Source organism: Sceloporus undulatus, chromosome 2 (assembly GCF_019175285.1).
Source record: "Sceloporus undulatus isolate JIND9_A2432 ecotype Alabama chromosome 2, SceUnd_v1.1, whole genome shotgun sequence".
NCBI lineage: Eukaryota > Metazoa > Chordata > Lepidosauria > Squamata > Phrynosomatidae > Sceloporus > Sceloporus undulatus.
This window is the reverse complement of record NC_056523.1, coordinates 319638876-319664586: the sequence shown is the minus strand read 5'-3', so window position 1 is coordinate 319664586 and position 25711 is coordinate 319638876. Positions and strand designations below refer to the sequence as shown.

Genomic DNA, 25711 nt, shown 5'->3' with positions numbered 1-25711 from the left:
TTTTTGGGGGGGGGGGTAACTGAAAGCTGCTGTGAGTCCTAATTTGAGGGGAAAGGATAGAATAGAATAAATAGAAACAATATAATACTACACATTCAGAGGATTCTTCTGGCAACAAAAAATGTCCCTGGATAATCGAAACAGAACCAGCCACCTTTGAGGATTTATAGATGGGCGTACATATGAGATGGTTGCATCAAAAACAACAAAGACACCTGTGTCATCTTAAAGATTAATTATGGCATGAACATTCAAGAAGCCAGTCTATTTTATCAGGTGTTAGAAGATGTGCATTATCAGCTGCAATGATCAGGCTTTTCTCTTAGGGCTTCGACATTCTTGCTCCACAAAGTCTTGAACAGGCAGTTGTGACTCTTGGCTTTTGTGTCAGTGGGGTTGTGAATCTACCCCATGTTTTAGGTCAAACTCTAAAAGAGCTATCCATAGTGCTGAACTATATTCTTAAACAGTTTCAGCACCTTGGATAGCTTTTTTAAAACACACACACAGAGAGATTAAATTCAGGTGCAAACTCACAGCCCCATTGACTTGGAAGCCACCAGTTGTCACTGGGAGGAGAAGATTTCAACGGGTTCAAAAATGTCAATATAGTTGGCCCTTGGTATCCACGGATACAATTATGCACAGCTTGAAAATATTTTTTAAAAAATTCCAAAAAGGAAACCCTGATTTTCTCATTTTATAAAGAGACACCATTTTACTATCTATGCCTTTGTATATAATGGGACTTGAGCATGTACATATTATGCAGTGTTGCCAACAAGCCTCGGAGATAATTCCCGGAAATGTTTGTCCAAAACCCGCTGAATCCCCCCAGATCACACGGAATATTCAGTCACAATTCCCGGAAAATCCCCATAATGTTAAAATGGCAGATGTTTTGCAAATAAATGTAAACATAATTGAATAAAAATAATTGTAACTTATTTCAACTCCCAAAATCACCATTGAACCAAACAAAGAATCTTTCAGTCCTTTTAAGATATTTATTTTGACATGAAGGGGGTTCAGGAAACTTTGTGCCAAATAGAAATGTGTTCGGATGCAACCACACTGCAGAAATAAATCCAGTTTGACACCCTTTTAATTGCCATGGCTCAGTGCTAGGGAATCCTGGGAATTCTAGTTTTTGGAGACATTTAACCTTCTCTCTCAGCAAACTCTGGTGTGACAACAAACTACAATTCCCAGGATTTCATAGCACTGGGCCATGGCAGTAAAAACGGTATAAAACTGGATTGTCTCTGGAGTCTGGAGTGTAGATGCAGCCTGAGTTGGGTCCATGACACACTGCAGAAATAATCCAGTTTGAGACTGCTTTAACTGCCCTGGCTCAGTGCTAGGGAACCCTGGGAAGTGTAGTTTTGTGAGACATTGAGCCTTCTTTATCAAAAAGAGCTCTGGTGCCACAACAAACTACAATTCCCAGGATTCCCTAGTACTGAGCCAGGAGTGTTAAAGCAGTCACAAACTGGATTATTTCTGCAGTGTTTTGGATCTTCGTTATTAAAAATGCTCAAGGTCCAATCCATACTGCAGAAATAATCCAGTTTGAGACCGCTTTAACTGCCCTGGCTCAGTTCTAGGGAACCCTGGGAATTGTAGTTTTGTGAGAAAGAGCTCTGGTGCCACAATGAACTACAATTCCCATGCATCTGAGGAAATATGCTTAAGTCTAGGAAAGCTCATGCTGCCAACTTTTCTTTCAGTGAGACTCAAAGGTGCTACAAGATCTCTCTATCATCATCACCATTATTATTATTATTATTATTATTATTATTATTATTATTATTATTATCATTATTAAATCCAAATGCAGCTGAAGAAGTGGACTTAAACTGGCAACACTGATATCCTGTAGACTCATTCTCTGGGGCTGTGATCTGGAAGCGTGGAGGCAATTCCCTTGTTCAACCAGGGAATCCTGGGAATTGTAGTTTGTTGTGACATGTTGAGACTCTGCTTTTACTGGCAGCCAGGGCTCCATGCATGAAATTCTGGGCTTGGTGGTTTGTTCTGCCCAGAATCCCATCATTGCAGGGAGCCTTGCAGTTAGAAGCAGTGCCAAACTGGATTATTTCTGCAGTATGGATGGCAATGGAAAAGGGAACGAAAAGAGAGCCACAAACCAAAATTCTGGGAAGACAGGGCAGGGATGCCAACTTACCAGGTGCTCTGCCCATGCTCAGAGGCATATTTAATCACTAACACACACACACACACACACTCAGGGACATCACATTCACATCACACAACCCAAGTGGTCCACCTCACAGTACAACGACCCTGAGAGGTAGGCTTGGGGCACTCTGCCCAAGCTCAGGAATTCAGAAATCCAAATGTCACTATCAGGCACACACAGAAGTCCACAACATCAAGCCATGATACCATGATCAAGTATTGCCTTTGTGTGCCTGAAAACTTATGTCTTACTTGGAAATCCAAGGCAATTGGGAAGCCAGCCAAGACCCCTCACTCCCTGCCTCTCTCCATCACTGCAGCCACTGTGCTTTGCCCCTGGAGCCTCAAATGCCTGAGGGGGGGGCAATCACTGTCCTCTCTGATTGGCTGAACTATTCCTCCAAACAGTGGTGTTGGTTGGGCTTGCTCCGTCCTGGCTCTCAGGGGGTCATGAGAGAGAGAGAGAGTTTTTTCTCCAGCCCAGGGTTGGTTGCTCTGCAGCAGTCTGGAGATGAAATGGGCCAAAGTCGCCAAAAAGGCACTGAAACAGAGCTAGGCGCGAAAATCACACAAAAAGCTCTGAAAAGTCCCCGTTTTCGCGTGAAAGTTGCGAAATTGGCAACACTGATATTATGTATCTAAGGGATGTCCTTGAACCAAACCCCAATGAATACCAAAGGCTAATTTTTTTCCACAGGGACAGCCTGGGTTCACAAGAAATCTTTCACCAGAGGAAAGGAAAATGTATATGTGTCCCCCATCACATTAATGTGGTCTTTAACCACAAGAAACTCTACTGATTTTCAAGTCTACTTTAGTTTTCTATCACCATCCCAATATCATACTAGATCAGCCTATTCACACTATAGAATTATAGCAGCATTATTCTACTTTAACTATCATGGTTTCTTTCTATGTAATGCTAGGTTTTGTAGTTTGCTGAAATACTAGAGATGTGTGGCTGATCATTTTAAATACTCCTCCCTAAAATGCAAATCCCAGAGATTTAAGACAGAACCCTGGCAGTTAAAGTGGAATAACAGCATTATAATTCTGTAGTATCAATGGACCCCTGAGGTCTGTAAGCAACAAACTCTCCAGTAGGCTGAGTGTTTTACATCACACCTAAAGGCTGATGTGATACAAAAAATAAATGGAGTGCCTGTCAAGTGTTCCTCTTCTTATTTTGTTGAAGCTTGGTGGGTGAGGTTCTCCAGACATGATCAGTGACATGTAAACTCTTTCATAGATTTTTATTTGCCCATTAAAAGCCATCACTGTCCTGTCCCACAAGCTGCTTGTCTCCGTATGGGAGATTCTATTATTCATCTATGACTCATCAACTGACTCTTATCCAAAAGGCTACTTGGACTGTATCTGAATGCATTCCAGCTCCTCTTCCAGCCTTCTCTCACAAGAAACCACCCAGTATTTCAAGATATCCCCTGGGATTCTTGGTCTAGGTTCCTTCAACATCTGAAGCAAAGTGGATGACAACCTGGGCCTTTTAATTCCATTTGCCATGCCTGCACTCTACAGAATCTTGGGATTTGTCGTTTGGTGAGCTTTTTGGCACAGGATTAAATCATTCATGAAACTAAAAATAACAAAATGCCCTAGGATGGAACCATGGAAATTAAAGAGGTATTGAAGTGCCATAACTGTCTAGTATGAAAGATACCCTGGAAACAGGGCTTTCTGGAGCAGTGATGTCAAACTTACTCTCAGGGAAGGTTTGTTTTATTGTTGTTATTAATGGTTGTCAAATCAACTTCAACTCATGGTAGCCTTTGAATGAAAAACCAGGAGTGTCCTGCTAAGGCCTTGTATACTCAGAGCTATGGCATTATTGACTGAGTCTCTCCACCTGTAATGCAGTCTTCCTCTTTTCCTACCATCTTCCCAAGCATTATCACCTTTTCCATTAAATCATGGCTTCTCATGACATGATCAAAGTATGGAAGTCTCTGTTTAGTCATCTTGACTTCTAGGGGGAGGTCAGCTATGATTTGCTCTAGGACCCATGTATTTGTCTTTTTGGCAGTTCATGATATCTATAGAACTCTCCTCCAGTACCATATTTCAAATGAGTTATTTTTCTTCCTACTAGCTTTCTTCACTGTAAGGTTTGTTTTACTCCTTAGATTTGTGCAATTGGGAAAGTAGTGGCTTTTGTGATCGCTCCTCTATGTAGCTCATACAATGCTGTACTACGTCTATCGTTCCTCTTGGTTTGTTCAGGTTGTGAATGCTGTTGCTTATGTAGCAAAAATATCACTACAGATGCACAAGAACTAGATAATGGCAATCTTTTCATATGAAGAAAAATATATTTTAAAAAATACCATGTTTGGGGAATCCCAAGAATAGCCTTTAAGACATTAGTAGGCAAAATGTTCAAATGGAAAGTGGCATTGTAGACCCATTGGGTCAGTACTTGTGTGTGTGTGTGTGTGTAGACATGTCTGCTAAGTGAAAAGCAAGCTGAATGTTCAATATTCACTGAGCTTACAACAACCCTATAGTATAGTTATTATTTTCTTTCTATTACAAATGACGAAGGGGGCTTGAAAGACTGACCTGGAGGCACACAGAGAATTTATGTCTGAAATGAGATTTGCGCTGTAAGCACCCTTGTCTGTAACTCAGTGAAACCACTGAATATATAAATATAAATCCATTATATTTATAGGAAATTGCTTGGAACTAAATAGTTAGCCCTAAATACCCTTCAAAATTATTTCCAAATCTGTTGCAGCAAGAAACAGTTACAAAACATTGTCAGAGATATTACTGAAGTCCACAGAATGCTATTTACAAATATCTCAGTCTAGTATCGAAGTAAAAATAGTTTCACATTACCTTTATGATAGTCATCTCATCCCTCAAGTTATCGTATCTCTGCTCTAGCCTTGAATACTCCTTCACAAGATTCTGATAGCGAGTTCTCTCCTCATCCAGCTCCTTCTTCATAAGGAGATTTTCCTCAATGGCAATTTGTGCAAATTCATCTTATGAAAAAAATGCAGGGAAATTTTTTTGACATGTTTTAATTCTTCGATTGCTATAAAAGGGCACTGTGACAGTTGATATAATAACAACAACAGCATCTTAGAATTCTGTTTTCAGCTACCTGGTGTCTATGCAGGTAACACTCGTTGTCAATTCAGTTCAAAGATATAGCTGTGTTAGTCATAGAATCAGTATGTAGAGAGATCTTGTAGCACCTTTGAGACTAATTAACAAAATACACTGGCAGCACAAACTTTTGTAGACTTAAGTCTACTAAAGCTCATGCTGCCAACTTCTTTCTTTAGTTAGTCTCAAAGGCGGTACAAGATCTCTCTACATACACTATCAATTCAAGTTCACAGAATTGAGGTGGGGGGACCTGTTGATAGCACTCTTAAAACAGTCTGTTTTAATTCATCCTGGCTTGTCCTGCTAGTTTCAAAAATATGCATGACCTCTGTTCTACCTACTGTGAAAAAGGCTGCAATATTTAATCAGCCGAGGGCTTTGGAAAGCTAGGTTTTGGATTATATTCCACAAGGCTTTTGTGCTACAACACTCAAAATCCTGCACCAGCATGACAAACATCATTTTAGATCTATTTGTTATTTACTCCCAAACTGAGTGAAATATCTCCTTTATACATCTAATGACTCTTCTATATGCCATCTAAAAATAAGGGAAAATGTCTTCAAAATTATTGCTTTAGACATATACAGATTTACTTGATTGGTCAATTAAACCTCATGTAGCAATCAAATAAAAGTGTTCTTTTCTGGTGAGAGCCCAATATTGAAAGAAAATTCTTTGTTGAGAGTTATGTGCTTTTACAGTAAAATATATAACAACGGTATGAATCAAGTGCTTGTATTCCTCACACAGAGTTTCTCAGCTGTTTTCTCACATTCACAATGTTTAAATCAACTTGTCAAACTACTGGCTCTCTGTGACATGCCATTTTAAACAGGTCCTTTGGAGGATACAATTGCTGCCATTTGTACCCCTCTGTACTTAAATTTCCATTGTGGCATTTCAAAGTAGTTGGAATTGCTCTCAGTGAGTCTTGAAATGAGATTGAAGAGAGGGATGTTCTTTAAATCAGGGGTGGGCAACTTGAAGCCATCCAGATGGTGTTGAATTGCAATTCCCATCAGCCCCAATAAGCACAGCCAACAGCTAGGGAGATGGGAACTGCAGTCCAACCACACTGTAGGGGCACAATTTGCAAACCTTTGCAGGAGATGCTTTATCCCTTCCTTAAATCTCCCCTCCAGTGATTAAAATCAGTCTCTATCCCATCTCAGAGAAGGAGCAATTTCAAGTGTTGCTTGAATCACAGCTGCATCTAAAGATGAAGGATATTCCACAGGCATATAAAGAAAAAAAACTGCAACAAACAATATTGGAAATCCTTCAATTCATTTACAATATTAATTAAGCCATATGCTGCTCCTCCTTACCTTCCGACTGACACAAGATTTTGTTGTTAAGCTCTTCTTTTTCCTGCTTTAATAGCACATTTTCTTCCTCCAAGTCTGATATCCGCTAAGGAGAAAATAAGGGAGCAATATTACCATCTGCAATGGAGGCCAAGCCAAGGTCACCCAGCTTCATAAAGCGATTGGGTTTCACCTGGCTGGCTTTTATAGCTAAACCGGTTTCTTGTTCTCCCTTCAGTTGCTGGAATAACTATACACAACCATGAAAGTGTAACCTTAACACCTTAGTCTGAAGAGCTGCTTTGAGTAATATGAGGGGTTTTTTAAATTAAAAAAAATACTCATGTATATGCTTTGATCAATGTAAGTATTGTACTTAACTTTTATTAAAAAAAAGGAACCATCCCTTTCTCTGAGCAGAATGGTAAAAAATGAGAGCTTAGTGGAGAACCTAAAAGAAGCATCAATCCCCTCTACTCTCTCCACTATTTCTGCCACTTCAGATGAGAAGGTCCATGACAGTGGACTGTGGCCCTTGAAGGACAGCTGGTCAATTCCCTTCAATCTCCCCATGTAACAGGCTCAGTATGGACTGAGGATGCTGCAACTAAGTCAAAACCTTTGAGTCATCCATAATAGAATGAGATCCCCTAGAAAGCATTTAAAGATTTTCCTCAGTAGCGAGTCAATATGGCAACAAATTCTCTTATGGCAGAAAGCTTGAAAACTATTCAATTGTTATGCATCATGTTGACTTATGAGCACTATATAAAACATCATCAGAGAACAAGCTGATTCCATCTTACTAAAGGAACATTTTACTGATTTAGAAGTAAGCAAACTTTCACAGAGGTATGCTTAAATGAAGTTTCCTGCAGAACTGAGGAGTTGGCATACCTCCACATTAACAACAACAACAACAACAAAATCTTTAATCTCCCTCTCAAAGCAACTTTTCCCCTTGAGAATCATTTGTCCAGAAAACCTAACCTAGCCTCATCTTGGCAACCTCTGTATTGCTGATTTTGCAGAATGCCTTTGTCTAATAGACTGTGAAAGCTCTCTGAACAACGGCCATAGCATATCTAGACAACTGATACTAAAAGAAGTGTAATCTGTTTTTGTGGACTTGAAGTACGCGCCCCTCGCCTGTTCGCAGGCGGCAAATGCAGGGGGACAAAAATGGGGCACGCAAAAGCAGGCACACTCCACCATTCAAGCCAATGCTGCTTGAATATAAGCGGATTTCCGTTTTCATGGGGGGTCCGGAACGGATCATATTTCTGACTAAAATTTCTAGACTTATACATCAGTATATACAGTAACTTCATTTTCTCTGAGAGTAAAAAAAAAAGCTCAGTGTAACTTGGAATGTACTTGAATTTTAGAGCCCAAACTGGCAAAATAAATCTATTCCAAACACACCAGGCCCAGTAGCAGTCTTACTTCAAGAAAATGTTTTGGAGAAACCATTTTTGTGTATACGATACTGCTTTGTTGTGCTGCGCATGTACAAAGCTTCTCTCAAACCCTGAATTTCACTGTGGTGTTCCTCCCAGTCAATACAATTGCAGTTCAGAGCAGAACAACTATAATTTGGAAAATTGCTACGCAGAGTACACATAGATTCTGAGTTGCTAGAGAATGAAAGCTTTGTTATGTCAGTATAATCATGATTTTTTTCTGCTGTCCTACATGCCGGAAAGCCTTATACATTTCTACAGCAACCTAATTTTTATCTATGTTCATACACCATTCCTTGGTTTTCTTCGCAGGCAGAATTTGCAGAGGGATTTTATCAATAATTGCATACTGCATTAAAAAAACCTTAAATGGAAAGCAGGAGTCAGTAGGGAACAAACCATTTATTACAAAAGGTTCTAACTGTGTTAGAAGGAGTTACTCTGTGTGCTTGAAAAATGACAGAAAGACCAAGAAAAAGAATAAGAAAAATCCCAAAGCAACAAAAATAGAGCAGCACTTTCATTAAATGATCTCCCTGAAACATCCTGGTGCATTCGTTTCCCCTAAGATATGAACACAGCTATTAGCCTAACCTTGTACATGCTGTTGCAAGCTAAAAAGCCATGGAGAAAGGTTTTTTTGATGAAAAGCTAGTTTCTAGTCCTTATGGTTGCAACAATAAGACTTGAAAGTAATATAGCAATTGGTGTTGAACCTCAGAGTTTGGGGCAGAGGTGGCTGAAAAATATTTCCCCTTGTTCAGGGTTCCTCTCCATTGCTTTTCCACATGACTGACCCAAAATTTCCCATGTCACTATACTTTCTAAAATCACCAAATTAGCATAAAACTGTATACACTATAGAGAGGCAGAATGGTGTAGTGGTTTGAATGTTGCAATATGACTCTGGAGATCAGGGTTCAGCCATGGAAATCCACTAGGTGAGGTTGAGCCAGTCACATTCCCTCAGCCTTAAAGGAAAGCAAAGGCAAACCCCCAATGAACAAATGTTTGCCAAGCAAACCCCATGATAGGATCATCATAGGGTGACTATAAGTTGGAAATGACTTGATCAATATAGATTGCAGAATAGATTCAGATTTTTTTTTTTGGAGGGGGGAGAAAATCATATATTTTTTCTTTTCCTTTTTATGACCCACTGTACACACACTCCTGCATTTGATTTTCCTCAATCAATGTTTTTAAATCTGGTAGCTTTAGTACTATGTGGACTTTGCTATTTTTAATTAAGTGTTTTGCTAATCCAAAATAAAATAGGGGAGTTGTCAGAACAATCCATTAATCCATGCAGTTCCTCACAGCAGGATTATAGAAACTAGTGAGAAGTTTAAGTGCTACAAGACTGAAAATGACCCAGTTTAAGTTATAAACTGCCAATGAATAAGGTTTCACAGCCCAGCCTCTGGGAAGCAATGAATGTTTCAGCGTGGTAACACCAAATTCCTCAATCTGCTATTCTCCCTCCAAGGATTCAGTTATCCATTAGAATATAGCTCTTCACTAATTTCATTCAAGCATGTAAGGACAAATCACGTAAATTTTTTCTTTCAATCATTTTAAAAGCAACCTGGGTGAGATTACAAGCAGTTTCATGCATTTTTTGATATTTCGCATCAGTGGGCTTCCTCTCCCCAACAGATTAGTTTACACAAAAACCTTGGGGGTTTTGTTGTTGTTAGAAAAAAAGTATGCTTGCAGTGAATAATTCTGGACATTATTCTCCTCATATTTGTATATCTCAAACCATTCCAAGAAATTGTTCTGCATAAAATATACATGGTTTTGCTGCACTACAAACATGTTTTCTCTGCAAAATCAGGTTTTTTTTTTTTTTTTTTTTTGGGGGGGGCATATTTCAGGATATCTAAAACCAGGAGAAAAAATTTAAAACTACTAAAAAAGTCTCACTGCTGGGCTATTCTTCCAGACAGGACTTCTCAAAAGCCAGGAACCCACATCCCCTTTTCTTTTGGGTGGGGGGTGGGATAACACAGAATACTCTTTCAATTCCTAGTTCAGATGCATTCATATACCTTGCGCATTGTCAGAAAAAAGCTTGGAAAAGTTATTTTTTGGACGACAAATACAAGCCCTTGACCATACTGGCTAGGAGATTCTGGAATCCAAAAAGATAACTTTTCCAAGCCTTGATCATGATTCTATGATGCTGAAAATCTGGAGTGCATTACCCTTCGGAGCATGTCTTTCTCCTTTGTGTAGGTGTCTTCCACAATCTTTCTCTCCCCATGCGCCTTCTCCAGAGCCAACCGGAGAGAGTCGATCTCTTCTTGCAAACTTGTAATCTGGTTCCCATCTCCCTTCTTCTGCTGATAGCGTTCCAGTTCCTTCTTTAGCTTGTCCATCTCAGTGGAATAAGTGGAGGTGGTTGAGGATAACTGCTCCGTTAGGAGCTTGTATTCTTTGTTCTGAAATGAGGGGAGAAAAAGGAGCATATAAAACCACCCCAGAACTCCATAGAAGTAGTAACACACTACAAAAGAACATTCAAAGATACTTTAAAAATAACCGCCTGTTTGTTATTTTATATTATTGTAAATGTATATTATTACTAATATTGATATTGTATCATATCATTCTATTATTCTATTTTATTATATATTATATAATTAAAATACTGTTAAAAATATAATTTTATTTATTTACTTTAAATGTATTTGATAAATGTATAAAACACAAAAATGTAATTAGATAATTATTATATTAATTATATTAGCATTATACATCTACTACTATTATTAAAATAATTGAATATTCTTTTCCTGATAGGTTTTTTACTGTGATGTACCATCTCCTGTATTCTCTGAAGATGCCAGCCACAGATACTGGTGAAACATCAGGAATAAACTCTTTTAGAACATGGCCACATAGCCCGAAAAGCCTGGGTGTTCTCAGTACAGAAATTTTGATACTCTCCCACTATTACTCTGTTGCACCATTAAGACTAATACAATAGTTATGATATACATATACATAAAGCCCACTTCATCAGATGAATAAATTCCACAGCATTAAGTTATTGCAGTTAAAGTAGTGTTAAACTGCATTTATTCTGCAATGTAAATGCAGCCTAGGTGGACCTAGGCTACAAATCACATTTCCACAAGTCTTGGTTTGCAACCAAGTACACATTTGGAAAGAACCTCTTAAATGATTATTCCTATATAATACACATTTCTAAGTGTCCAATACCCTCATTCATGTATCATATCAAACAGACTGTCATGGGTCTATCTTATGGTGCAGTAGTATTTAGTTTTTATTTATTTAAGTGTTTCTGTTTCACCTCCAACCTTCAAGGGATTTAAAGATGCAAAGGGATCTTGTACCACCTTAGAGACTAACTGAAAGAGAGAAGTTGGTAGCATGAGGTTCCGTAGTCTTCTTGAGCCTATTTCCTCAGATGCATGACTCAAGTCTACAAAAGCCCATGCTACCAACTCTTCTCTTTCAGTTAATCTTAAAAGGTGCTCCAAGGTCCCTTTGTTTACTGATTTATTGAAGCTATGTATACTGTCTTGAGATCACCGGAGGAAGGATGGTATATAATTGAAACTAAAGAAAGCAGGACCTACTGGATCAGATAGAGAAAAGAACTGACAAGCGTTCATAGTCCCAAGACATCTGCGTCATACTATAGGCCAGAACCCTTCATTTCAAATACAGATGGAAAGAATATTTTTTAAAAACATTGAAAAAATGGTTTCAGTGTTGAGAAACTATAATTAAAAGAATCTTGGACTGATGTCTTGGAACATATTCCATGCAAAATTCTTGTTTTGTGCAGGAAAAAGAAACCATTTCCAGCATAGCACATAATATTTCTATATAGAAATATTATTTCCTCAATGGAAAAAGCTGTTTCTTGTACAGGAAATGCTGAAACCGGGGATTTACACAAAACCCACACACAATTGCTTTACATAGAAAACATTTTCTGTGCAAGAAATAATACTTCGGCATAGAAATATTATTTTCCATGTAGAAAGTGCTGCTCCCTGCACAGAAAACACTTTTCTTCTGCAAAAGAAAACCATGTACAAATTTTGCACAGAGTAACTCTTGAATTATGAATAGGCTTCGAATATGTGTGGCTTTTGAAGACTTTCTTACAGTGGGAAGAAAATGGTTAAAATTGTTACTTGCTTCCTTTGGAAAAAAACTTAGTGAATAATTACATTCCTAATCACAAGCAAGTTCTTTCTTTTTCCAGTTTTAAGCAATGAGAAGGGACTGCTTAGGAGAATACCATATACAGTTGGCCCTCCTTATACACAGATTTTTTATACACGGATTCAAGCATCCACAGCTTGAAAATATTTAAAAAAAAGTATAAATTTCAAGTATCAAACCTTGATTTTTCTATTTTATATAAGGGACACCATTTTGCTATGTCACTGTATTTAATAGGACTTGAGCATACACAGATTTTGTTATCCACGGGGGATCTTGGAACCAAACCCCAGCGTATAACAAGGATCCACTGTAATAGGTCTGCCATCAAAATGAACAAGAACCAAGAACTATCAGACAGGCTCAGACATGAGATAAGACTGAAAGGAGGTTTGGGAATCTCATTATCTTTAAGACAGCAATAACTGACTGCCTCAGAGAAATCCAAATGAATGCATGGAAGGTCGGGGTGGGAGAGATCAAGACACAGATGAACAGAAAGAAGAAGTAATGTTTTTGACCAAGACCTGTAGAGGACATATGCTCCCTCGATCCCTGCCCCTCATGGCTGGCGGCTCAGGGGGGGACAGCGGTAACTGTGATGTTACGCCGTATAATTAATTCATCTTTCGGGGAAGGACACTTTCCATCTAGCCTAAAATCTGCAGTAGTAAAACCGCTGCTAAAAGAGCCCTCCCTAGACCCCCTAATTCGAAATAATTATCGGCCAGTTTCGCTGCTGCCTTTTTTGGGGAAGGTGATCAAGAGAGCAGTTGCTTTTCAGCTTCAAGGGATCTTGGATGAAACAGATTTTCTAGACCCATTTCAAACCAGCTTCCGGGCGGGCTATGGAGTTGAGACTGCCATGGTCGCCTTAGTCGATGATCTCCGTCTGAGCATGGACAGGGGAAGCGTGTCCCTGTTAGTGCTTTTGGACATCTCAGCGGCTTTCGATACCATCGACCATGGTATCCTTCTGGAATGCCTGAGAGAGTTGGGTATCGGGGGCACTGCGCTCCAGTGGCTCCGATCCTACCTCTCGGGTAGATTCCAGATGGTGCAGCTGGGGGACGTTTGCTCCGATAAGAGGGCGCTTACATCTGGTGTCCCTCAAGGAGCTATTCTGTCCCCCATGCTATTTAACATTTACATGAAACCACTGGGAGAGATCATCCGGAGACACGTGGCGCAGTGTTATCAGTACGCTGATGACACCCAAATATACTTCTCTGTGTTTCCGACTGATGCAGTGACTAGGGATGGCATGTCTTCTCTAAATGCCTGCTTGGAGTCGATAATGGGCTGGATGAGGGAAAACAGACTCAGTCTGAATCCAGAGAAAATGGAAGTACTTGTGATAGGTTCTCTTGGCCCGGGAAAGGAAATTTGTCCACCTGTCCTGAATGGGGTCATGCTCCCCCTGAAGGACTCAGTTCGCAGTCTGGGGGTGCTTTTGGAGTCGTCACTCCGCCTGACTTCTCAGGTGGATGCGACGGTCAGAAGCGCCTGTTATCAGCTTCGGCTGATACGCCAGCTGTGACCCTACCTAGGCCAGAGGGACCTTGAAACAGTGGTACATGCTCTGGTAACCTCTCGATTGGATTTCTGTAATGCTCTCTACATGGGGCAACCCTTGCACCAAACCCAGAAGCTTCAATTAGTACAGAATATGGCAGCAAGGCTGGTCACTGGATGTTCCAGGGCTAACCATATAACACCTATTCTGCAAGATCTGCACTGGCTGCCCATTCGCTTCCGAGCACAATACAAGGTGTTGGTTATTACCTATAAAGCCCTAAATGGCTTGGGCCCAGGGTACTTGGAGGACCGCCTCTCCCCGTACAACCCGCCCCGCACTCTCAGGTTGGTCGGGAAGCATTTGTTGAGGGTCTCGAAGACGAGATATACATCGACCTCACAAAGGGCATTCTCCATCTCAGCCCCGCAGATTTGGAACACCCTTCCCGACAAGCTCTGTTCCGTCACCTCCCTAGACCTTTATAGAAAAAAACTCAAGACTTTTCTTTTTCAACAAGCTTTCCCCCATGTATCCTGATATTGTTTTCCCTCGATATGCACATTGTTTTATCCAGCTAGTTTATATTGGGTTTTAATAGTTGTATGGTTCTAATAGTTTTTAATTGTAATTTTAGTAGTTTTATCATTTGATTATGATTGTAATATGTTATGTTTTATTTTGAATTGATTTGTTTTGTTATGTTGTACACCGCTTTGATCTATTTTGGAAAAGCGATCTATAAATAAACTGTATTATTGTTGTTGTTGTTGCTATTATTATTATTATTATTATTATTATTATTATTATTATTATTATTATATCAGTGCATCAACAGCTGCTATAGACATTACAGATGCATTTATGATTTGTCTGCAAAAGATTTTAAAAACTTGGAATGTTAAGACTATCACACCACAGAAAGAATCTCAAGGTCCATCTAATCCTATTGCTTGCCATGCAGCAACCCACTGCTAAAACATTTTTGATGGGTGGCCATCTAATCTCTTTTTAAAAGCCACCACAACATCTTCTGAGGTATGCTATTTTACTGTGAAACAGCTCTTAGCCCAAGAAAATTCTACCAAATGTTTAGATCAGGGGTAGGCAACCTGCGGCCCACGGGCCGGATGCGGCCCAGCGAGGCCTTGAGACCAGCCCCAGCCTGGTCCTGACGCCGATTGCCGCCGGGGCCTTTGGCCTCTCGCGCGGAGGGGCAAGGGGGAAATTGTCTATAGACGCCTCAGAAACATGCATTTATATTAACATTTTTTTAAAAAATCAGCAATTTTTTTTGCGTGTCCTCCACTTTTTTAAAAAAAGTGTCCACCATTTGAAAATGCTGTCTTACATTTGTCCCGGTTTATTTATTTATTTAATTTTTTTTAAAAAAATTATTTAATTATTTATTTTTGGCTTCGGCCCCCCAGTTGTCTGAGGGACAGCAACCCGGCCCCCGGCTCAAAACGGTTGCCTACCCCTGGTTTAGATGAAACCTTTCTTGTAATTTGAACCATTTGTTTGTGTCCTGGTCTCTGGTGTAGCAAAAAATATAAATTTCGGTGACAGATACCTAAACATGGCTATCATATCACCAAAAACAACCCCAAATATTCACCATTAATTTGTGCAAAAAACATAGCAATGTTTTTATTTAAGGAGAAAAACCTATTAACATACAAGCAGCAGGTCCTAAGGTCTGATATACCTCTATTGCAAAATATTTGTCAAATCCGTATGACATTAGTTCATGTGCAAACTAGAGAAACAGAAATTAGAAACAACCATAAATGAGAACACAGATACAAATCTCTGATAGGTGCTTCCAGGTGAAAGTTTTATTATTCAATCACTTTGTTTCTTTCCTGGAATTTAGGGACCTGATATTGCTGTAACCTATTTATAAACTTCCTGTGTTTTCCCATCACTTTCCCCATCTCTCTTCTTAATTAACAATAGAAGTAATAGAAACCTGTTATGCTTGAAAAAGATACCCAAGGGAAAGATGGAATAGTTTACACAATGTCTTTCGAATGGCATTGTTAGGGTTCTCTATTTGGAAGAATCAATGGCTAACAAATACAGTGGGCCCACTGGGTTTTGTTTCAGGATCCCCCATGGATACCAAAATTCATGGATGCTTAAGTACCATGAAATACAATGGCATAGTAAAATGGTGTCACCTGTACAAAATGGCAAAATCAAATTTTGTTTTTTGGAATTTATATTTGTTTTGAATATTTTTAAGACGTGGATGGTTGAATCTGTGGATAAATAATCAATGGATAAGGAGGGCTGACTGTATTACTCTGATATGTATCAACTATATATTAATATTAACAAAAAATGTATACTGCATGATCTTTTGTGTATTACTACAGCTGGTCCTCTGTATCCATAAATTTGGCATCCATGAATTCAATTATCCACAGCTTGAAGACCCCATTACTTCTTCCGGGCCGCCGAGGATTCTTCTGGTGCACCTGCATATAACGTGGGAGCACTGTATAATGGTACGTGAGCATCCACAAATCTTGGTATCCACAGGGCAGGGAGTAGGCAGTCCTGGAACCAATTCCCAATGGATACCAAGGACCTACTGCAAACAAGTTCAAGAAATCACATCTAAAATGTGCTGATATGACCAATGTTTCCAATTATTTTATAGCTGGGTGAAGATGTTGCTCCTGTAGGGACATGATAATATTCTTTCCACCTCCAAACCTCAAATACAAAACATAACATTATTCTGTGCTGCAAATGAGGAAAAATAATTACTTGCTAAGTTTTAGCAACAGATGGTCCTCTCAGAATATTAGGAAGGAGAGATAGAATACAGAATAAATAAAGTTAAGGGATTATCCATCTTATTTAAAATGATTACTTAAATTGTTTAGCTACAAAATGCCACAACCAAGGCCAATGGAGACCTCAGATGATAGAAGCCATATCTCCATCATCTATATATCTCTATAATCTAAAAAAGACTCTCTAATATATGTGTCTTTTCTGCCAAAACAAACTTGGTGCTTCTCTTTCTAGTCCATGATCAATGAAAGCAAAAGAAGAGAAAGATTGTTATCTCTTACACTGTTATCTATCTTAGCATGGCTTTTCCAGCATTCAATAGAGATAAATGATGGAAGAACAGCACAATGAAGTCTTAGTGAGAAAGCTTGGCTTGGCAGCAGTTTCCTTTCAACACCACAGCAAAATCTGCACACTAGAGGGATTTCTCTTCAGGACTTACAATTGTCTTATTTAATTCAGTCTGAGCCAAGGTTAAGCAAGGCTATGCTTTCAATTTTGTTGTTGTTGTTAAATGCTCACTCAAGCTGTCAATTGCTCTTTCTTTCTTTTTTCTTTGGCATCTATGACCTTCAGAATGGTTTTCTTGGGTTATTCTGAGAGTCCTTTACCCAAAGCTTTGAAATGTTCCTATTCTGGACTATGGCTCCCAGAATCCTCAAACTTTTGGGTGAATTCTGGTAGCTACCGTCCAAAATAGGAACTTTGCCAAATTCTGCTTTTATGCAATTTGCATTTCCAACAGTGATATCAAGATAGAGGGCCTCATAGGACAAAAGGCCCTTCTGGGGAAGACTGTAATCTAAAACACACTGCAGAAATAACCCAGTTTGAGACTGCTTGTTAAAGTGCTAGGGAATCCTGGGAATTGTAGTTTATTGGGGCACCAGAGTTCTCTCACAGAGAAGGCTAAATGTCACACAACACTACAGTTCCCAGAATACCCTAGCATTAACCAGGGTAGTTAAAGTAGTCTCAAACTGGATTATTTCTGTAGTGTGTTTTTTACTTGTATCTTCCTATAATAAATCTATACATGTTTTAAGATTCTTCAGGGAGAGCTTTCTCTAGGTCCTGTCACCATCACAGGCTCATCTGGTGGGGACACAGGACAGAGCCTTCTCAATGGCTACTACCAGACCTTGGGATTCCTGGCCCTCTCTCTTACCTCCCTTAACCTGCAAGTAAAGAACTTGCTATGTAAACAGGTATTTGACAATAACTGCAATAGCTATAGTGTTTGACAGTAGCTACAGATAGTTATGCCCTGAAGAAAGAAACAATTTATTTTACAGCAAACAAATAGATACAGTTGGCCCTTATTATACATGGATTTTTTTATACACGGATTTAAGCATAAACGGTTTGAAAATGTTACAAAAAAGTATAAATTTACCTTGATTTTCCATTTTTTATAAGGGACACCATTTTGCTATGTCATTATATGTAATGGGACTTGAGCATACACGGATTTTGTTATACACGGGAGATCTTGGAACCAAACCCCAGCGTATAACAAGGGTCCACTGTACACACAAACAAGAGAAACCAGTGACATTGCAAATTATATTTGCACTTGCAAGAAATGGGGAAAAGACTGAGCTTTTTGAGTAGCAGCCTACTACAGGAACTAATTACCCAGCATCTAAAGGAAACAAGGATAAGCAACACTTTGTCTGAAGAGGGCACAATGTGCAATTGCTTGGGTGTAATTAAAATGTTAGAAAAAGCCCTAGCATTTGCAAAAAATTGCATCTCTTCCTTTGCTAATAAATATTTTGGACATGCAGTCCTGCTTTTTGGTGAGATGGAAATCAATTTGGCAATAACAGGGAGGGTATCAGACATCCCAATTTTATGGCCAAACTGCAAAGAACTACTAAGTGGGTTAACCACTAAACTAATAATAGGTGTTCACTTCAGCAAGCAGTTTTCATCCCAATTTATCCAGACTTTCGTTTCTTCTCAACCTCAGAGCCAACTATCCCCGGGAAGCTCAAAGCAGTAATTTTTATTTTTATGTCTCTCCACTCCCCAATAGGTTCACTGAATTTTGAGACTGGTGATATATTCAGTCATACAATAGCCACTTCCTCCCATATTGTCATACCGAGCATGACACATATGAAACTGTCCATTCCTTGAGATACTGATCTGAAATCCAGATGCCTCTGCCATAAGTAGAAAATGAAGACAGGAATTTTTCAACAGAACCAGTGTGGTATAGTGTTTTGAGTGTTGGACTAGAATTCTGGTAAATCAGGGTTTGAATTTGTTCAGAGGGGGATTCCCTTTGCCTCCTCTGAAGCTGAGAGAGTGTGACTTGGCCAGGGTCACTCAGTGAGTTTCCATGGCCGAATGGGGATTCCAACCCTGGTCTCCAGAGTCATGTTCCAATGCTCAAACCACATTGGCTCCTTACCTTGAGAATTTCTGTGGACTTGTATCTCTTCAAACTGTTTTACTGTAACCTTTTGGCAACTTTTAACAAAGAAAGTGTGATATAAATGTTGAAATAAATTAAGTTTTAGAAATAAATCAGATGCCAAAGCCCAGTTCACTGTATCAGTCTGGAATGAGGAGCACACAGCTCTCCAGATACAGGTATTGCTGGACTGAAACAGCCAGCAAACCATGCCAGCAAAGCCAATGATCAACAGTGATAAGAACTGTAGTCAAATACATGTGGTGGACTCCTGGTTTAAATTCTACTGGGAATGTCTGGCAAGTTCTCTTAGGGAGCCCTGAAAGGTTACTGCAAATACTAAGCCTGGAAGAAAGAAGTACATAATTTTTAAGACTAGACTATAAATAGTGACTGGGATACAAGAAATCACTGTAGTCAGATCATGTGTTTCCAAGTGACTTCCATAATCATGAGAACTGAAAACAGTATAAACCTTTCTAAAACTGTTTTTGAAATTGGATCGGTGTGTGTATGGCCTGGGAGAATTGTTGGCCACTGTGAACCTCCAGTATGATTTACCAGTAAGTTCTGCACATAACACAATTCCTATCTCATTTATGGAATGAGAAATACATTCCATGGATGAGAACAGCCCCTAAAATTCAGAGGAGCTGAGAAGTCTGGCTCTACAGAACACAAGAAGATGCAGAGGATTTACCTGTTCATCTATCTTCCTCTGCAGCTGAACAACCTTGTTCTCCATGCCGATGTTGAGCCTCTTCAAGTGCTCTGCTGACCGTGCCTCTATTTTCAGGGCTTTCAGCTCTTGCTTGGCCTTCATGCGCCTGAAGTAGCACTGGACGACCACAGCAGCACTTCGGAATTGGACAAAATGCTTCCGAGCCAGCCAAGCCCGGGCGTGCTTCTGGATGATTGTGGCTTTGTGCTCCATTAGCATCTACAAGACAAAGGGATAAAATGACCCTCAGGAGAAGTTAGGAGACAGAAGAGGGGAGCTTCAAACAATACAAATATGACACAGTGAACAATGTAGATGTGTTACTGAGCATTACTTCTTTAAGTAATACACACACAAGCAATGGTTCAGCATGTTCCAGCAAACCTTTAATGCAGAACTACAATATGCCCATATGAAATGAGACAACAAGGTCAGATAAGCATTGTATAAGTAAACAAAAACATTTTGAACCTTCTAAAGACCTCTTGAAAGCTTCTTACAAAATGTGTCTAGGGATTCTTTCTTTCTTTCTTTCTTTCTTTCTTTCTTTCTTTCACCAGTCTCCACTTCTCTTATGATTTCCATTTTGATGGGCCAGAATAAAGATCCATGCTTTTTTAACATGCTGGGGATAGAACGCGAGTCAGGCTTTTTTGCTTTCCCCCTTTCTCTCTGCTTTGCTGTTCATAATGCTCAGAAAGTGATTTTGAAAACAACTGTTGTTTACCTTGCCTGTTTTAGGCAGGTAGGCACTGCTACACAGCTACTATAGAATCCCATTCTTTCCCAGCTCAAGTTTTATTACATTTTCTGTGGATACACTGCTGTAATTTAGTACCAAAAGTCTGTATTTTTCTGGCCTTCCTCAACACCCTTCCAATCCTGATGCAGCTAAAAAAAACCTTCCAGTTTGACAGAGGACAGGGAGGAAAAACGAGCAGGAATAAAAAAGAATTTCTAAAAAGTAGTTTCTTTGTCAGAGGCTTTGCTAACCAAGGATCCCTGTAGAGTGATATAACATAGCACTACCGATATCATTGCTGCTGCTACATTCTTCTTTTTAATATGAACAGCACTCATTAACTATTTAACAGGTCTTTCATCAGGACACTAAGGCATACATTTTATTCCACAAGAACCTCAGATAACTGACAGTCAGTGTAGTGTTATAGTTGAAATGATGGCCTAAGATGGGGAGATTCCAGGTTCTAGTTTAGGGGTAGACAGCTGCAATGGATGCAGTGGCTAATGGGAATCCTTTATGGGACTGCCAAAAATGCCACAAAACAAAACAACCCCAAACAACCTTCAACACCACAACAAATGGTAGTGGTTGGAACTCTACTTCTGATTTTCAAAACTAGATTATTCTTTCCAAATTAAACAATTTATGTTAAAACCTACTAAAAAGATAAAATCTAACTACAGCAGAATCCAAATTGAGGATCTTGCATCTCAAATAAGAATTGTATCCCCCGAATGAAATTTTCCTTCAGCCCCCAAATTTCTAGCATTGCAGAGAGAGAGAGAGAGAGAGAGAGAGAGATTGAAAATTGTTTACACCTAGTGTATTTGCTGTTTTGCATTCCCTTGCTAACTTTGTCTTCCCCTTTCCTTTGGATGCCTAAACTGTATTTCTAAGGCTAAATCTGCACTGCAGAAATAATCCAGTCTGACAGCACTTTAACTCAATGCTATAGTAGTTTTGTGAGACATTTAGCCTTCACTGTCAGAGAGCTCTGGTGCCACAACAAACTACCATCTCCAGAATCCCATAGCATTGAGCCATGCCTGTTGAAGTGGTGTTAACCTGGATTATTGCTGCAGTGTGAATGCAGCCCCAACAAAGTTGCAAGGCAAGGCAATGCTAGAAATTTGGACACTGAACGAAAAACTAATCTGAGGGCCAATCTGAGGGCCCCACCCTCACCTTTATAACTACATTCTGGATCTTCTGACTTGTCTGACCTGACCAGAACCTGCCAGTTTTTATTACAAAGGGCAAAAAAGGGAATTGGAAATATAAAGTTACAGATCCTGCTCTTGCAAATGGGTCTAATGATGCCCCACTTGTCACAAGTAGAGAGCAGCCACCATGAAGGAAAGGGTGGCCACTGCAGGTAGAGAGATCATGAATATCAGCTGTAAGACCGACAAATGTGCTTCCAAGTATGACTCAGATAAACACTGTTCCATCAGGTAAGCTCTTCAGCTGAGAGGCTGATACTATATGACATTTCCAGATTTCCACTCTGCCTTGGGCACCTCTCAGTGTGAACAGCTTCATTAAGCTAGCTTTCTGAGGGGCTGCAGAACAATTGCTTTTGCCTGTACACCTTCAACACTCAAATGATTTGCTCTTAATGCCTTTGGAAGCTGAAAATGCCCAGGCATCCAGCTTAAGAAAAAGAGCAAAATAGGGGGTGAAGGAGGGAATGACCCAGCAAAAGAGATAGAGAGAGGGGGGGGGAGGAGAGAGATGGCCAAAATCCTTAGAAGTTGGAAATTTGGTTGAATCCCTAGTATTAAAAAACAAGCTTCAATCAGGATGCTGACAGACAAAACTGTGAGACCCCTATCTTTTAAAGGCAATTTCAAAACAGTAAACACACCTTTTGATAGGTCCTTCTCACAAACATTCCTCGGGTGAAGGCTTGGATAGTGATGGCAGATTTACGGATTGTTTGGTACGCATGGCGGATCCTCAACATTCGATATTGCTTCTGGAAAACAATGGCAGCTCTCGTTTTCCTCAGACGATCAGCTAGTCTGTAAAAGGGCAAGGAGGACAAGGCTTAGCAACTACAAATGACGTCTGAAAATGAAATAAAAATGTTGCTGTGTAACATTAGACTCTAACAGGTGCTCCTAATCAGGATTCCAACTAGTCAGTCATGTTTTCCTCCATGATATTTCACTCCATTGCTTTTGTTCCTCTTTTCCAACCAACACTGAACATTTGCTAGCTGTTGAGCATGTCTACTCTTCATTGGCTTGTTGTTTATTTGGTGAGCTGCCTTTTCCCAATTCTCTTGATAATGGGGCTAGCTTCCCCTTATTTCTTTCTGGACCCATGTTGGTTCAGCTTTTGTTGGCACTAACTACTAGTTGCCCATTCACATGACAGAATTACAAGTGCTACTGCTCCACTTTAACTGTATTGTTTCCATCCTATGTAATGATGGGGTTTGTAGTTTGGTGAGGCAATTGAGTGCTCTGGCTGAGAATTCTAAATGCCCTTTCTTAAACTGCAAATCCCAGGATTCCATGGGATGCTGCTATGATAGTTAAAGTGGAAAGTTAAAACTATAATTCTGTAGTGTGAATCAGCCTTGGAGTTCTATCAAGAAGAGCAACCCCAATTAAAATCAAGAATACAACCATATAAAATATGGTTATATAAAAATGTATTTCCAAACAGGGAGTTGTCATGATTCTTTACAGATTAACAACAGATTAACCAAGACGTTTTACAATTTTCACACTAGTTTCTCCCATTTTGCAAAAGGGGAACTGCCTGGGGGTGGATGGCTTGGCCGACGGCTAATTGTGAGAATCTTCTGCTGATTATAGGATCTGAAGCTCTTATCTTATTTGGCATTGCAGTGGATTGCCCAAGGCATCAGGTGAGTTCTCTGCCATTGCAAATGGAGTGAACTTGTTTTCTGCTTCTCCAGAAATCAGGACATGAACCAATGGAATCAAATTACAAGAAAAGAAATTCCACCTTAACTTTAGGAAGAACCACTTGATGGTAAGTTCTGACTTGACAGTGGAATAGCCTGACTGAGTTGGTGACAGAGTTTTCTTCTTAGAAGGTGTTTAAACACCAGTCGAATGGCCATTTCCAGGAGTGGTTTAGCAGTGTATTCTGCCATGGCAGGGAATTGAACTACATAGCCGTGCAGTTCTTTCCAACACTATGATCCTATGATATTTGACCCATGACTGTCTCACAGTTCAGTCTTAATCACTAAAACAGCAATTATCTTTCCCTACACATCCGATTCTCCATGTAATCTCCCACCTGTTGTGTCTACTGTAATGCTCACTGGTGCAAGCTCCCAGGAAAACATCAGTGGCATGTAGAAATTGGCTACTGGGCACCCTTTTAACCTGTGAACATGGGTCAGAAGTCTTGTCCAGGAACAAATTAACTACTGCTACTGGTAGTTTTTTTTTTTTAAAAGTACTTGGCTGCAATATCTGAAAAGTTCTTTAATGCTCTTTCAGGACGTATAAAAAAGTAGCACACACATCTATATATTTCATTTCTGTTTGGTTTTCATGTTTTGGTCTTAAATTTTAAAACTCAAAAGACATCCTCGTGAAGGTTAGCTGTTCCAGTCCCACAGCACCAAGAGAAAGTGTAGCACTGCATAACTACTGGTTACAAGAAATCTAGCACAATGCCAGCAAATTGATTTGACATTTTAAGCAATCTGCCCTGGTTTGGCAACACTGAGGAACATGATGCCGAGCGATTCCAACAAGGTGCTTAATTTGGGATGCGGTTAGTATCCTTGTGCACCATCAAAGCTGAGAAATTTTACTTGAAAAATTTACAACCAGCTCATTATCACATCTCTACAATGCAGTAAATATTTATAAAAAAGCACACATTTTAAAAGACAAGTTACTTATTTTAGGCCCTGGACAGACGGGCCCTTTAGCACGTCCTGATGACGTGCTAGGGTTGCCTCAAGGTGCCATTTCCAGATGTCACCAGGATATCATCGCTGCGCAAATTGGCGCGCGCAGCAGTGACGTGCTCGCACCATTGCAGGCAGTTTGTGGTGGTGCTAAAAGGAGCCGCTTTTCAGCACTCCTTTGCTTTCCGCGTAGCCGAACCGTGCAATTTGGTTGCTGCGGTGCGGCTATGCGGAAAAGAAAGGCGGCTCCCGGCCACCTCTTTCTGGAAGTCTGTACCCCGCCATTGTTGCATATGTTTTATTGATTACGCCTGGACTATAAACCAGGAATCCCATGGGTCAAATATCAGAGGATCATGGTACTGGAAGGGATTGTAGGGGCTATGTAGTTCAATCCCTGCCATGCCAGAATGCTTCCTTGGATTTTATGACTTGTTCTTTGCTTTCAGCAATTTTTTTTTAAGAAACCAACTTATGAAAGTGGAGGCGGCTAATCCAATTTCTTATGAAGCAGGACTGACTTCCATATGATGGAAGAAGAGTCTATTATACAGAAAGGATGGAAGTACCAAATGAGCAAACACGGCATTTGGACACTTTCAGTCACACCTAACTCTCAAAATAATAGGCCTCAAATTTACTCCAGTAAGAAGGAGAGACTTTTTTTAAAATAATAGATTAATTAATATGGAAGTAGTTATTAAGTGGATAGAAAGACAATAACTCTTCATATCATTTGCTTTTAACAGATTAAATGTGTCAGTCCTGAGATGCAATTACAGTTAATGATGGCCACCATATTCTCTGCAGAATGCCTCCATGGTAAGATACTTTTATTACAACTTTTTCTGGGACATTCTGTGGATTTAAACACATTGGCGGCATAGTAGATGAGCTCAGAAGGACGAGTCTATGGTGTTTATCAGACGAGCTCTTAAAGAGGTACTATTCCAGTGTGACTCCTCTAGCTGCCTCCTGTTGCATGCTGGGATTGGCAGTTTTAAGGAGGGGTATTTAGAATTCTCAGGCAGAGAAATTCAGCTCCTTAAAACTGCCAATCCCAGCATGCAACAGGAGGCTGCTAGAGGAGTCACACTGGAATAGTACCTCTTTAAGAGCATAGTGTGATAAACATCTAGGTTTCAGCTCTTCTGCCTTCCAATTGTCCTTCTGCCCAGAAATGGTCATCTTGCTTCGCAGCCTGTGAAGATGATTGTGAAAAGGGCTGTGGAGAAAGATTATGGTAAAGCCGCAGGGAGCA

At 39.8% G+C, this 25711-nt stretch overlaps 1 protein-coding gene across 5 annotated transcripts in view; it reads right to left on the bottom strand.

Annotated features, from left to right (window-relative positions):
* MYO5B (myosin VB) overlaps nt 1–25711 on the bottom strand; it is a 391629-nt gene that overhangs the window by 53017 nt on the left and 312901 nt on the right. For all 5 annotated transcript variants that reach the window (XM_042448811.1, XM_042448812.1, XM_042448813.1 and 2 more), the window contains 5 exons: nt 22411–22567; nt 19778–20017; nt 10327–10563; nt 6675–6759; nt 5065–5213 (listed from right to left, as the gene is read on the bottom strand). In XM_042448811.1, coding sequence (XP_042304745.1) covers nt 5065–5213; nt 6675–6759; nt 10327–10563; nt 19778–20017; nt 22411–22567 — 868 coding nt within the window. The remainder of the gene's footprint in view (nt 1–5064; nt 5214–6674; nt 6760–10326; nt 10564–19777; nt 20018–22410; nt 22568–25711) is intronic.